This window comes from Aotus nancymaae, unplaced genomic scaffold (genome assembly GCF_030222135.1).
Source record: "Aotus nancymaae isolate 86718 unplaced genomic scaffold, 86718_ANA_hifiasm-v0.15.2.pri h1tg000011l, whole genome shotgun sequence".
Classification (NCBI taxonomy): domain Eukaryota; kingdom Metazoa; phylum Chordata; class Mammalia; order Primates; family Aotidae; genus Aotus; species Aotus nancymaae.
In genome coordinates this window covers 59,599,667-59,615,469 of record NW_026988422.1, presented here as the reverse complement: position 1 = coordinate 59,615,469, position 15,803 = coordinate 59,599,667, and the positions used below count along the sequence as shown (strand labels likewise).

Sequence of the window (15,803 nt, the reverse complement as noted above, 5' to 3'; positions counted from 1 at the left end):
TGATATACACAAGTTCCACACATCAAAGCCTCTTGGGCATTTCCTGCCGGTTGAATACATCATCCCCCACTCCTCACACCTGAGGATTCATTTAACCAGCGCTTACTAAAGCCCTGCAAAGTGCCAGTCTCCAGGGGGCAGAACAGGCACTTCTACAGCTTGCAATTGGTCAGGGAGATGGGACTAAATAAGGACACAAACATATGATTACAAACTGTGATTGAAGTGATAGGGAAAATGTGAAAAAAAAAAAAAAAGAAACGAGAATATAATAAAGGGACCTCATTTAAATCAAAGAGTAGTATTTTTTGAAGGAGTGATACTCAAGTCAAAGGATAAGAAGAGTAGTCAGCCCAACAATGACTAGGGGTAGATATTGTAGAGAAGGATTCTTTCTATTCTAGTCTGTGAAACTCTTACTATTTCAGGGAATTACTCTAGGGAACTAGACATCATAAGAAGGAGGGAACTAAAGAGACATGGTAAGGAGCCCAGCACAGCTATAACAGCTGACAGGTGTGAAATGAGGCTGGTCATGCAGAGAGGACCCAGATCACACAGGGCTAAGTTAAGGATTTGCGTTTTTTTTTTTTTTTAATCTTAAGTGCAATGAGTATCCATTAAAGGCTCTGACTGTGAAATGACTGATGACACATTTTTACAAGACCACTCTAGCTAAATTGTAGGACCATGGGAATATAAGAGGAGGGACCAGCCGGGTGCGGTGGCTCATGCCTGTAATCCCAGCACTTTGGGAGGCTGAGGTGGGCAGATCATGAGATCAGGAGATCCAGACCATCCTGGCCAACATAGTGAAACCCAGTCTCTATTAAAAATACAAAAATCAGCCAGGCATGGTGGCGCATGCCTGTAATCTTGGCTACTTGGGAGGCTGAGGCAGGAGAATCACTTGAACCAGGGAGTCAGACGTTGCAGTGAGCCAAGATCATGCCACTGCACTCCAGCCTGTGTGACAGAGCAAGACTCTGTCTCAAAAAAAAAAATAGGAGGGACCAGTTATGAGGCAACTATTGAAGTCCAGGTGGGATGACAGTGGCTCAAATCATTTCTCTAATTCCCCCACCACCACCCCCCAACCCCAAACACACACTTTTATTTTTGAACAGAATTCTATTGACAGCCATGGATCCTGACAAGTCTCTGGGCACTTTGCCTAAATAGAAGTCAATTCTCATTACAACAAAGGTTATCATTCCCATGAAAAGTTTCACATACCAAAAAAAGACTTCTGAACACAACCAGTAATCTATTTACTCCAGAAAGGAGTCACAGTAAATTCCAACATTACGATAGAATCTGAAACCCTCGTGTACACCTCAGAGATTTTCTTGACCAGCAAACACAAATGCACAGAGAAAGGTATAGTGGCTGCAATGAAGATGCAGCAATAAAAGGCAAGGCTAAAAATACTGAAAGCTCACTGTTTAGCTCTCATAACATCACCAATTATTTCAGTGTCATTGATCTCATATGAGTCATTTGTGAAAAGGCAAAAGGGCTGGTTTTCAAACACTTGGTCCATTTGTCAAGGAAGGCAAAAGGGCTGGTTTCAAATACAAAGTCACTTATTACCACCCTCTATCACCTGAATGGTCAACAGCTCCACTAACAAATCCAACATGCCATGCTCGCTCCCTTGTCTCCAGAACTTGGCTCATGCTCATCCCTCTACCTGGAATATTCTTCCCCCTCTTCTCTTGGCTAATTTCCACACATCGTTCAAGTCTCAGCTCAATCATGATTTCTTCCTGGACCACTTTTTTGGACATCCCTGAGGATAAAATCGGCTCAATGTGGGTACTCTCGTATCTTCTATAATCACCTCCACCTGACACTTCTCTGCAGGCCCCTAGGTCAAAGTTCTAAAAGGCAGGAGTATGTCTGGTTAATCACTGTATTTCAAGCTCCAAGCACAACACCTGGCACATGGAACACTCCCAATCAAGTTTCATAAATAATGAATAAATACTTCCTTTTATCCAAGGTAACTGAGGTCACCAAGGTCACTCCTGCCCTCCTCATTTTCTAGTCATCTGCACCCAGAACAAAATGATATCAGTCAGTAATAAAGGATTATTCTTTGGAAAGACTGTCAACCTCCAGACATAGGGTTGCATTTTGTTGATGGAAAGGTGTTGGCAAACAACTGGCCAATGGCATAGGCAGAAATGCTACTACAAGGGACAAATAAAATGGGTCTCGAGTGGCAGAAAGAATTCTTGCCAAAAGGATTCCTCACTCAAATGTTTCTTTGCCATAAAGGCCAGTTGTTAGTCTATGAAATTTATGTATCTCTGTATGGATAGAACTGCAATTTAGGATAAACTGATAATACATCTTAATTCTCCTGTGACACAGAGAAGGACAGTAATAGTTAGCAAGTGTTGGGCACTGCTCTAAGAGCTATGTATATTTTATTTAATCCACCAACAACCCAATGAGATAGGTATTACTATCATCTCCATTCAAGAGATGAGGAGACTGGCTTAGAGTGGTTAAGTAACACACCCAGGATATACACCTAGTAATTGGTAATTGGCAGAGCTGGGATTAAAGACAAAATGATTATCTTTTCTGCTCCTCAGATTACATAGAAAATGAAAACAACAGAGGACTTATGGTGCACTGGGCTAAGCGCTTGACATATATTTCTCATTTACCTCCCCCATCATAGGTGAGGAGGAGAAACTTAAAAGTGCTCTTTGAGCACCAATTTGCACTCTGGGTCTCACAGAAGCCAGCAAGAAAGCATGTTTTCCTGGGGTACTTGAAGAGCCTTTGACAAAGCCAGAGTCAGTGCTAGTGGAGAATCTCAAGATGCTAATTTCCAATTGCAGGCTCTACCCTGAGACGACATTCCCTCCCACACAGCGGCCGGCCCCAGGGATGGGTCAGTGATGCACATCTGCACACCCCAAGGGAGAGTTCAAAACCCAAGCACGCAAAGCATGACATAAATATGAAGTGTGGAAAACACATTCCTTATGAACAACTCCATATCAAATTCCCCGCATCCCTCTTCGGCAACGTTATCAGAAGCATCATTCAATCCAGCCGATTGGAGAGCAGCTAAGAGAAAGGCTGGAAAATGTGACCAATCAGGAGAGTTATTTTTGTGAGAAAGAAGAAAAATGTCACCAAAAAGGGTCAGCAGATAACCCTATTGGGCTGAAAATAACTGGTGGCTGGCAGACCAGTAAGGGGACAGGCGGAGGGTGAGAGACGTAATGTAAAGTGCCAAGGGAGCTCCGGCCGAGTGAGGCTGCTGGGGGATGAGGAAATTGGCCTAATTTGGGAACATGAGCCCAGCAGCATTTCTCAGATTCCTGCAAGGGAATCTGGCTAACTTTCAGTTCTGCGTCCTCAGAGGAACACTAAGGGGATGAGGGGAGAGAAAGGGAACAGCTGTGCCTCCAACACTCCAACACTTCTCTAGACCACTGAACGAATAAGGATGACCAAGTGAGAACTTACTCCCATTCCAAAAGGACCCCAAGGGAATAACCCTAAGTCTCTCCGCCCTCTCCAAAATCCTATTCTCTGCTCGGAGGTCTGTGCTTCTTCCCATCTAGCAGGTAGGAGAGGTTAGGCACCTGAGTAAGTCAGAAAGACTCTACTATAGAGTCACAGATTAGCTGAATGCTTCTGACAAGTTACCCAGACTCTCAAAGTCTCCATGTCCTCACATGCACAATGTGATGATAAGACTACCTACTTCAAGAGCGACCACAAGGCTCAACTAGGACATTGCATGTAATTAACAGCTAGCAACTGTTCCAGTGTAAGCTAAGATGATGATTATTAACTTACACAATCCGCAAAATGAAAGCTAAGCCAAAAAGAGGTCTAGATCCCAGCGAGAAATGCTCAAACAAAAGATGAGCTAGTCCTGGAGAGGTTTTGCCAAAGATTACTTTTGCCCAAACTCAGCAGAATGTAACTTTTTGGTAGAGAGCGTCTGGATCTGTCCTTGAAAGAATTATGTAAGAGCACAATCATTTGAATCAACAGAAGGTGAAGGTGAAGGCAGAGAAATCTAGTTTAACTTTCAGACCTATCCCCACAAAGAGAAAGTTATACATCACAGACATAAACACTCATCATAGAACTATCTTCCAGCAAAATCCTCAATACCTATCATTCCAACCTGAACTGCTAGCTGAACCACACTTCTGTTGATCTAAGCCTGATTTGCAACAGGTAAACCCCACCCCACACCAGCCCAAAAAAAGTACAGTCATCAGCTTTCTTAGTACTTACCATTTCTTGAGATAGTTCTTTTCTTTTTTTTTTTTTTGAGACAGAGTTTTCACTCTTGTTACCCAGGCTGGAGTGCAATGGCGCAATCTCGGCTCACTGCAACCTCTGCCTCCTGGGTTCAGGCAATTCTCCTGCCTCAGTCTCCTGAGTAGCTGGGATTACAGGCACGTGCCACCATGCCCAGCTTATTTTTTGTATTTTTAGTAGAGATGGGGTTTCACCATGTTGACAAGGATGGTCTCGATCTTTTGACCTCGTGATCCACCCGCCTCGGCCTCCCAAAGTACTGGGATTACAGGCATGAGCCACCGCGCCCAGCCCTCTTGAGAGAGTTCTGTGTGCCAGATACTGTGCTAAGTACTTTACATGCATTACCTAATTTGATCTTCACAACAACCCTAAAAAAGTAAACACAACTCCAACCTACTCCACACTAGTAAAATTACACAAAGAGTTTATCTTTCTGGTAAATTTTAAAATTAGACAGTTAAGTGATTTGAAATTTATCCAATGACCAAGCAAACAAAGAGACTTTTCCTCTTCTCTCAGAGCAGGAAGAAGAGTTTAATTACCTGGACCGAACCACAGGCATCCTACTGGCACCAAGTCCTAAGTGGTTATGGTGACAATTAGAAGAAGGAAAAGATCAAGAAGAGAGTCTACACAGGCCACTCAATCAGATATCCTGGAACTCAGGGCATACAATTTTTTCACTCAACTCCAAATTAAAAACTGGAGAAGAATGTAGATTTTTTTAAGCTACTAAAAATAATTCTTTCTTTTCATACCCAGGGCTACCAAAAAAAAAAAAAAAAGGCCTTTCTACAACTTCTATTTGTTTTAAATTGACATGTCATTTTTGAACTGCCTAATTAAAAGCCATTCTCCTCACCTTCCTTACCAAGAAACCTGATGCTATGGTGTGATAATGTGCCCATTAAAAATTCCCTTGAAACTTAGAGTATGACAGTAAGATCCAGTTCTGCCCAATGAAATGCAACTAGAAGTCTCCTTAGTGAGGTCACTGGCTACTATTTTCCTGATAAGAAGGAGTATACCCTTCTTACTGGCATGCACCTTGAACTCTTCAATTATTCCCTTTTCCCACCTAGAATGCATATCTGATCCCAGGAGAAGGACCAGCCATCTTGCTGCCATGAGAACAAAAGTCACAAGCTCCAGATAGCAGAGCAGGAAGCTGGAAGGGGCTAGAGTAACACAGGACATGCTCCAGGATGGCACTCACTCTGCCCTGCCCACCACTGAACTCGTTGCTATGTGAAAGAAAAATTGCTCCTGTTTCATTCAAGTACTGGAGTTGTTTCTGTTGCAGGCAGCCAAATTCAATACTAATAGATAGAGGAGGCCACTTGAAAATCAATCCAACCTACAAGACAGGAGTTTTAAACTCAAATGGAAATGGGAGCCGGGCAGATCGAATGTGAGTAAATCTGAGCAGGTGTATCAAAGTACTAAGCAGTGAACTGAAGAAGGATGGACGCATGTAAGCTACCATCAGCTGCAGTTCCAGCCAATTGCTGCCATGTGGGAATGTCAATCCAGCATTCTCACTGTGCCAGGACTTCTGATTTTAAAGAGAAGCCTCAAATCTGGATTTCCATATTACATTTCCTAATTTATAAATGTGAACCAAATTTTAAAATTCTTAACCCAGTATGGATCAAATAAAACATGACTATAGGCCAAATTCAGCCTGAAAGCTGCCAGCTTTCAACCTCAGTAGAGAAAGTTAAGGTGGAATAAAAAGACCACCCAAGTTTTAGAGAAATAATAATGGTTGGCAACATACTGAGCATTTGTTTGTCAGACTGGGTTAAGGGTTATATCACTTTTTCTTTCTAGCCATCCTATGAAGTATGGAATATTATCCCTGTTTCACCAACAGGAAAATGAGGCTTAGCAAGATTAACTTGCTCAGTATCATAGAAACTAATGTATGACAGGGCCAGGATTTCAACCCAGGCTGGTATGAGCCCTAGGCCTGTGCTTTTACATACTATTCATAAGAAATGCCTGCTGCAACTAGAAAGCACAAAACCTCTGCTCCAGGTTGGGTGTGGTGGCTCACACCTGTAATCCCAGCACTTTGGGAAGCCAAGGTGGGAGGATTGCTTGAGGCCAGGAGTTTGAGACCAGCCTGGGCAACATAACAAGACTTTGTCTCTACAAAAAAAAAAATTAGCCAGGTGTGGTGGTGCATGTCTGTAGTCCCAGCTACTCAGGAGACTGTGACTGGAGGATCACTTGAGCCGAGAGTTGAAGGCTGCAGTGAGCCACGATCATGCCATCAGCCTGGGAAACAGAGCAAGACACTGCCTCAAAAAAAAAAAAAAAGCCGGACATGGTGGCTCATACCTGTAATCCCAGCACTTTGGGAGGCCAGGGGTGGTGGATCAAGAGGTCAGGAGTTCCAGACCAGCCTGACCAACATGGTGAAACACTCTCTACTAAAAATATAAAAATTAGCCAGGCGAGATGGTAGGCACCTGTTTTCCTAGCTACTCGGGAAGCTGAGGAAGGAGAATCACTTCAAACTGGAAGGCAGTGAGTGAACTGAGATTACACCACTGCACTCCTCCAACCTGGGTGACAGAATGAGACTCTCTCTCAAAAAACAAAACAAAACAAAAAACCCTCTGCTCCAGATAACTTCTAGCCAACCTATGGATAAATGAGTAGTAGCCTCTGAAAAGACTTGCAAATCAGTTCTAAGAGACTGTGGCCACACGTTCTTTCTTTGCTGCCCTTTAATAAAAGCAGCAAAGCACTGTCCCAATACTCCTTTATTCACTAATTTATTGAATGAATGCTTGCATAGTGCTTCTCAGTTTATTAAAGTGCTTTTCAATGCATATCTCACTTACCCCCATATCAATCTGGAGGTATTACTATCACTATTTGACAGATAATGAAATGGGGGATTAGAGAGATTAGTGGACTTACTCAAGATCCAGGCAATTAGCACCCAGTCCTCTGATGTGAAGCCCTGTGTTCTTTCTGCTTCCTTCACCAGAGCTCCCAGCTCAACTACCTTGCTTTAAAATAACCATGTGTTTCAACTAATTTCCACTTAAGTCTAAAGTAACTCCAGCATATCTGACAGTTCCCAGGTACCATATTTACGTTTACATGGATATCGTCATCCTAGAATATAGTCAGCAAGAGGACAAAAATAAATATATCAAGTAATAGAATTGGAATGTAAATGGGCACACACACAAGTCTTGGGATCTAATTTTAGAAAGAAACAGCCAAAAAGTCCCACACAGCACAGTGAGCATCTGGCCCCGTGGGAGGCTGCCCACACTGTTTAAACCTCAATTAGCCCAGGGAGAAAAGGGATCCTGGAATCCTGACTGGCATCTTGCTTTCAGAGGCAACAGTTGGGTGAAGAGCAGAATGACTTTTCATCATGTTCTCCCAGAAAAATGCTAATGCTCAGAGTAAAAAAAGGTAAACATTGAAATAATTAGGTTTTACTGAATGGCTGATACCGTGCAAGGGTTCATCACACTCCGTGACTATGGCAATGATTCTCACAGCAATGATTCTCAGGTGGGAGCCAAGGGGAAGTGGATATAGATAAGCAGGGCCCACTGACCCCAGCCCAGGAGTTGACTGTTATAAGGGTCATATAAGGCTTCAAGGCCTAATCAAGTCATCACAGGCTCATTCACCTAACCAATATAGGTGGCTATAACCTCCTTCACAATTAAGTAGACTTAAAAAAAAATTTTTTTTATATATATATGTGTGTGTGTATATATATATATACTCCTTCTCAAAACTCCATCTCAAAAAAAAAGATGTATATCTTTTTTTTTGAGATGGAGTTTTGAGGAGTTTCATTGGCACAATCTCGGCTCACTGCAACCTCCACTTCCCAGGTTCATGCGATTCTCCTGCCTCAGCCTCCTGAGTGGCTGGGGCTATAGGCACATGCCACCCACACCTAGCTAATTTTTAAATTTTTTGCAAAGACAGGGTCTCACTATGTTGCCCAGGCTGGTCTTAAACTCCTAGGTTCAGACAATCCTCCTGCCTCGGCTCCCCAAAGTGCTGAGATTACAAGCATAAGCCACTGTGCCTGGCCTTAAGTAGACTTTTAATTAGTCTTCCTAGTTGCCAATAATCACAAGAATATAAGTTCCATTATGGTAAGAGATCTTGTCTCTTTTGTTCACTGAAATAATGCCAACTCTGCAAAATAGTGCCTGACACTTACTGTGTCCTTCAATAAATAGTTGTTGAGTAAATGAATGAATGATCTAGTATGGGGATGAATCCTTCTGGAACCATGCGGAACACTGTAAAGTGCCACAGCCCAAGAACTGGCTTCCAACAACTCAGTCATTTGCCTCCTCATTTTCTCTTTAAAGACATACAACACTGCAGTTCAAGCTCCCTGAGATCCAGGGTTGGGTCTGGTATATCTTCTTTCATCAAATTCCTATTTTATATCACCACTCCTAACTGTGCCTCCAATGCTCCACTATCCACCCCCTCAACTCCCCCACCCTCCCTAACACTTCTACTCCACTTCTAATGTGTAAGTATGTCACACATTATGTACTTGACCCCACCTCATCCTGTGCAGTAACAATTGTATGTCTATTCTGCCAGGCACTGTGATAGATAATAGGGTACCATGATAAGACACAACTTCTGCCTTCCAGATGCTCACATGTTATGAGAGAACCAAACATGTCAACAATTAGAATACAATGTAATAAGTATCATGGAAGTGCCATGGCCACAGTTACAAACTAACAATCCTTGGGTCAAATCCAACCCACATGGTGATTTAATATCCAGTCCATAGGATGATTTAGTTTTCTTAATCAGTTGCTAACCTCTAAAAATTTGTCGCTTTCACATAAAATTTTAGACTGCCAGCATCTCTTGAAGAATTATATCTGGCAATATTGGGCCTGTATCCTCTACAGCATCAACCAGCTTTGGCTAAATAGTGGTTGTCCCTTTAGAGGGGCCATGTGGCCTCCAGTTACCAGTCCCCCTGCCCTAACTCGCTCCCCTAGTGTCTTGCAGGCAATGAGGCCAAGGGGTCAGCTGCTAGTTTCTCTAGACCAGCACAGATGCTATCTTAAAGTAATGACTCTCCATACCCATATTTGTAAAGTGAGAAAATGAAAGATAAATGGGTAAGGCCATATGGAGAGCTTAAGAAAACGGTGGACAATGCATTTCCTATGAAAATGAAGAATATTACTACCTATGTAACATGTAAGTAAAGTGTGTCCATGGCAGGTACCTGGCTCATTTGCTCATGCACCTGCCTGATCCCCATTAGGCTCCTCAGCATGGGTCCCTTCATCTGTTGTAAACCTACTATGGGCCAGCAAGCCAGAAGCCAGGTTTGCTGCTGTCTGGGAACTGACTCTCCAGTGGGGGAGACAGACATGTGAAAAGACAATTCACATATAATGGGATATGTTCTACAACCAGTACTATGGAAAGCGAGAGGAAGGACCGCTAAGTCAGCCTGGAGAAGTTAGAGAAGAACTAAGGCAAGAGATGACCCTGAGGCTGACTCTTGCAAAGTTTTTTCAAATGGACAGAGGAGAGTAAAAAGGGGCTCTGAGTAAGCTGCCAAAAGCAGTGCCCTGGCAGTAAAAAGTATGGCTCATCAGAATTACCCACCCTCCACAACGAAGCTGGATCATTTCCCATAATTCCAGGCGATTCGGAAAAGTTTCCAGGAAAGTAAGGCCAGTAAATGATCCCCTTCCCATTAGAAGACTGTAGAAAGTGCAGGTCACCACTGAGAGCATATGTCCAATTGTGTAATCTAACCTTACATCACCAGTATGCCTTGCTGGCATTTATTCAGCAGAAATAAAAACCCGGAATCCTATCAGATTTTGAAACTTCCCAGTCCCTTGCTTCAGCTAACATAAAAAGTTCTACGTTAAGAATATAAAGAAATGCACAGAAACTAGTCTGGTATCAAAGAAAAAAGTTCCTCTTTCATATCTTGCTACTAGGACAAATGCCAAGGAAGGGAATTCCCAAATCAAGACAGGAGAAAGGGTTGGCATTCAAGAGAAGGAATATGGAATACCAAATCCTTGGTCATTAAGGAATCACTAACTTTTTTTTTTTTTTTTGACAGAGTCTCTCTGCCACCCAGGCTGGAGTGCAATGGCACGATCTCAGCTCACTGCAACCTCCGTCTCCTGGGTTCAAGCAATTATTCTGCCTCAGCCTCCTGAGCAGCTGGGATTACAGATGCATGCCACCACACCCGGCTAATTTTTGTATTTTTAGCAGAGATGGGGTTTCACCATGTTGGGCAGGCTGGTCTGGAACTCCTGATATTGTGATCCACCCGCCTCGGCTTCCCAAAGTGCTGGGATTACAGGTGAGAGCCACTGCGCCCAGCCAGGAATCACTAACTTTTAAACAGCATTTCTTCAGATTTTTTTTTTTTTGCACCCACCTCTCCAGTCAGAGTCAAAGAGGAATTCTTGCCATTGAGGTGATTCTCGGCCTGAGCTGACTCCTGTTGAGCTCGGCGACCCATCTTGGCCCTCTGCAAGGAAAGACAGAAGGCACTACTAACCCAAATGTCAATTGGGCCACTATAAAGATGACAATCCTGGGAAAGTAGGCAAGGACTGGATTTATGATGATGTGGTGGAGAATGGGATTTGAGTTACTTGGACATGTTTGTAGAAAACCCTCTAAAACCCCTTAAAACAAAGCACCTGAGGTCAGTTCTATTTCATAGGAAAATAGGAAATTAAGACAGGGTCTGACTCCATTGCCCAGGCTGGAGTGCTCACTGCAGCATCCAAGTCCTGGGCTCAAGTGATCCTCCTACTTTGTCTTCCTGAGTAGCTGGGACAACAGGTGCATACCACTATATCTGGATAATTCATTTATTTCATTTTTTTGTAGAGATGGGGTCTCCCTGTGTTGCCCAGGCTGGACAGGTTTTTAACAGCTATAGAGAGGGCAAAAGAAAATCCGTTTTCTACCCGAAGAAATGCAGTTAGAAATTCCTCTAGAACAGGTCAGAGAAGAAGGTGGTAAAGGCTCCATGTTCCTATGCAGAATTTTAGGAAGGCTTCATTTCAAATCTGCAGCTTGGCATGAAAATCATTATCAAACAGGCTTTTGGAAAGAATTCCTAAATTCCATGGCAACTGGAAAACAGCATTTGCTTTGATATATACAGTAATTGGATTTGCCTTTACAGACATTAAAGAACATCTAGTACAAGAATTTTGAGACATTATCTTTGGAAATTAGAGCACTTCAAAATTCTTAGCCATCAAATGAACTATTTGCAGGTGTTTCCGAGGGCCGTGGAGACTCTGCCTCCAAGACTTCCCAGCATATAAACAAAACTTTTATTTAGTCAGACTCTTGGGTGTTGAAATATTTACATTTACATTTTTGCTTTCTTTGTTTAGAAAAACAGCATTAACATAAGCACTTTTAAATCTCATTTAATGTGGCTTCCTTTGAGTCTCACAGTAACAGGGACAGAAACTGAGAATGATGCCATTTTACAAAGGAGGAAACTGAGGTCCAGGAAGGTGATGAAGTGGCTCACATAAACCTAGGAGCGGAGTTTTCTGATTTCAGATCCTGGGTTTCCTGGGTGCTTTCCACTATACCCTGCTGAAGCTTGTTTTAAGATGTTCTAAGGACTGACTGTACCAATAAGTTGAGAGGGGTTACAGAAGAGCTCATAAAAACTCTGGTGCAGTGTTTACACTTCAAATTGTAGTGTCAATCATTTAGGTTTCAGGGATGATGGAAACAATCTTTCTGATAATAAGCAGCTCATTTTCTTCTCAAGGCAGACAATTCCACCCTTTCACCATGGTTGCCCTTTCCTTAGCATCCTGCATATAGTGGTTGTACTAGAACAAAAATTCAATGATCTTATCTCTAAATGCCATTCACAGGTGGTTTCTCTAACAATTTTTAAATATTTCAAGATTTTAAACTTTTTGAAGACCTTGTATAGATCCATAGGGTAGAAAAACTTCTTTACTGCCTGATTTTTGTGTACGTCAAATGTACTCTATTTATTGCTCACCTTCTCCCACTACATAAGCCCATGAGGACAGGAACTTTGCTTCATTCACTGCTGTATCTCCAGCACCTAGGATACTGCCTGATACACAGTAGGGGCTCAGTAAATACTTGTTGAATGAATGAATAACTACATTCACATCCCCAGGTACTAAAAAACATTCACATATGAGCAAGGCCTGGTGACCTTCAAAACACTTAAGAGACTTCACAGCAGAAACTAAAGACTTGCTCTGGGGCTCAATCTTTTAGTAAGTGCGATCCTGACTAATTTTAAAGATAAAAAGGCCTGATGGGGGTTACAAAGGAGGAAGACAAACACTGAACTTGTGTCTTGAATCAAGCTCCAGTATTTACTGACTATAACGCTGGGTAAACCACAGCCTCAGAGGCAGCGGCAGCTAACCTCTTCTGACCTCTTCTGTGGTAACATACTGAGTTCAAGCTTCCCATGTATTGTCCCATTTCCTTTTCACTCTAATACTTCCATTCTAGGCGTAAGGAAACCAAGGCTTGGAAAGGTTAAATCGTTTTTTAGGGTTTTTTTTTTTGTTTTTTTTTTTAACGTAGGCAACAGTTTTATGCTCCATCTGACCTCAGTACCTGAGCACCTAATCACTCTCTCACGTTACAAATCCGAGTCGTGGTTTCCTTAACTACTGAGGTGACTGAGGTAACTCCTACCTCCCCGCGGGGATTACGGGGAATAAAGGCCATCCCTGCCTGCCTCCCTTCCAGGCATAAAACAGTGCGGCTTTTGCAGGAACTTCTGGGATGAGGTGCCCCAAAGGAAAAACTCTAGGATGGGAACGACTGCGACCCCGGCCGGGGCACCCCCATCACCCTGTGATCGATCTGTTCTAGGGGAGTTCGCACCGGAGCTCTAGAAAACGGAGAAAGGCTCGGAAATTTCCCACGGTCCCAGAGCAGGGATAGGATGTTTTCTGCTTTTTGAGGATTTTAAAGAAAGCAAACCCCATGCCAGCAACGACTGAGCCCACGGCGGCCCGGGGGCGGGGCGGTGAGGCCGCCTCCTCCTGGGCCTCACCCGGCGCAGCTCGAGGCCTGCCGCCCTCAGTCCCCTCTGGGAAGTCGGGGCCGGCTGGGTCGCTCCTCCCCACCCGCCAAATCCTGGCACCCAAGACCCCGGAATGGGTCCTCACGGAGGTAGCCAAGCCGTAACGCCGCTCCTCGCCCAAGTCCTGCAAATCGTCCATCTCCGCGGCCGTCTGATGTCACTTCCTGGAAACCGACCGGCCCAGCCGCGTCCCTGCTAACAGCCCCGCCCCTCCATCCCAATTTTTAAAGGGTCCGCAGCATCGTTCCTGGATTCTGTATGCCATCCTCCAAACTCTACCGAATCTTTCTTAAACCTGCCTTGCTTGGCATCCGGAAGCAACGTCCAGTTATTAAAACTCGCCAAGGCTCCTCCTTCGAGACGGTAAAATAATTTGGTTGTTAGGAACTGTCTACATTTGTAGCTCTGTTTAAATACATCAATATTAAGTGCAAAGCACTACTACTGCTAATAGTAGTAATTATACTGATGCCTCCCATTTGTATAGCTCTTTGCAATGTACAGAGGGCCGTCACAGTTATTGCCTTAACGTGAGAGGCATAACAACCTTTTGTGGGAAGCAAAATAAGTTGCACTGTTCCAAAACAGGCTCACAGGGAGTCAGGTGTAATAAATGGTTTACCATGAATTATGGGAAGTGCAATATACATAATCTCTGCCTTCAAGAAATTTACAGGGAGGCTGAAATGAACACATCAAATAGCTGAGTAATAATCAAAAGTACAAATATTCAATATCTTATTAAATACCAACAATCTCACAAAGTGAGTAGCAGTAGTATCTCTAATACAACAACAAAGGTCACTGAGGTACAAAGAAGGGGCTGACGAAAATCACCTAAGTGCCAAGAAGCAGAGCCAGATGCCCTTTTCACACCAGACATTACTGAAGTATTTTTCTCCAGCACATACTACTGGGTGCCAGCCATTCTCCTAGGCTGGCAGAGGGAGATGTACCACAAGTTCCCAGCCTAATGGGGCAGTTAAGTTGCGTCTTCATTGACTCTTCATAAAAGACCTCCAAGTCAATATCACTGGCCAGGTTCCTGGCACTGGTTGGCTGAGGTCCAAAGGAGATCGGCTCATGGTCCTCAAAGCAACAGAGTTCCCAGTATTATGCTGAAGGGAAGGCCTGGATGGCCACAGGTTAAAAGCAAGGACTTGGAAGTGGGAGTAGTACCCCTGAAACCGCATTGCAAGCATTTCTTAAATACTCAGTAAATTACTCAGTTCAATCACACATGTTACTGGGTAGGACTGCATGTTAGCATGCCTATGACAGCAAGAGCACTGGCCTGGATGTGAGAAGAGCTGTGTTCTCATCTTAGCTCTGCTGGTAACTACCTGTGTAGCCAGAGAGCCCTTTCCGGATATCAGTTTCCTCCCTTGTAATTACTTTAGAGATTATCTCTAAGATCCCTTGTTAACTTGTTTCTCAGTGAGAATACTTTGTTAGATTTTAATCTGAAGAAACATTCATTGCCAAAAATCCAAGACAGATGAAATACAGGCTCCAATGAATCCCTTGTTCCCTTCTTCTTTGGCACCAGATGAGGAAGAAGGGACTAATCTTTGGGTTTTTCCATTTCTTGTAAGCTCACAGTATATCACCATCACCTTATAGTCACTTTCCAGACCTTCACCCCCACTTCTTCCCCAGCTTGCTGAAAACAGAAGGCAAATTGTCCTCACTCTGGCAGAGAGGTACCCTCGAGTAGTGGCTTCCAACCTTGCTGAGCACCTGAATCACCTGTGAGGTTTGTAAAGAAATAGAGATGCCAGCGCCATCTCTGGAGAGTCTGATTTAGTAGACCTGGAGTCCAGGAAAGTATAACTTTAACAATTTTCCTTCCTGTCTTGCAACTGTCTGCTCAAAGCCCTTCCCTTATCATCCTGTGTTAAACTGCAACATCCCCCAACCTAGGCACTCCCCATCCTTCTTCGCTGCTTGATTTTCTGCCATGTTTGTTTGTTTGTTGGTTGGTTGGTTGGTTTGAGACAGGGTCTTGCTCTGTCGCCCAGGCTGGACTGCAGTGATGCAATCTTGGCACCCTGCAACCTCTGCCTTCCTGGCTCAAGCGATCCTCCTACCTCAGCCTCCCAAGTAGATGCCTGCGCCAACACGTCCGGCACCCGCCCGGCTAATTTTTCTATTTTTGTAGAGACTGGGTTTTGCCGTGTTGCTGGGGCTGTTTTTGAATTCCCGAGCTCAAGCAATCCTCCCGCATGGGCATCCCCAGATGCTAGGATTCCAGATGTGAGCCACTGCACCTGGCCCAGCACTTTTTACCCTACTGCATCATGTACATATTTATTTAGTTTATTGCCTCCTCCACTGCCCCACCCCTGCCTCT

General features: G+C 43.7%; 1 protein-coding gene across 3 annotated transcripts in view; it reads right to left on the bottom strand.

Moving 5' to 3' along the window:
• Positions 1–13,613, bottom strand: part of IFT43 (intraflagellar transport 43) — a 103,082-nt gene extending 89,469 nt beyond the window's left edge. For 2 of the 3 annotated variants that reach the window (XR_002479315.2, XM_012438251.3), the window contains exons 1-2: positions 13,536–13,613; positions 10,763–10,855 (exon numbers count right to left, since the gene is read on the bottom strand). Coding sequence is in view for 2 of the 3 variants with exons in the window: in XM_012438251.3 (XP_012293674.1) it covers positions 10,763–10,855; positions 13,536–13,589 (147 nt within the window). In the remaining variant the exon portion in view is untranslated. Of the gene's footprint in view, positions 1–10,762; positions 10,856–12,376; positions 12,455–13,535 lie in introns of all 3 variants that reach the window. The other variant, XM_012438252.3, reaches the window with a different exon arrangement.
• Between the last annotated feature and the right edge of the window lie 2,190 nt (positions 13,614–15,803).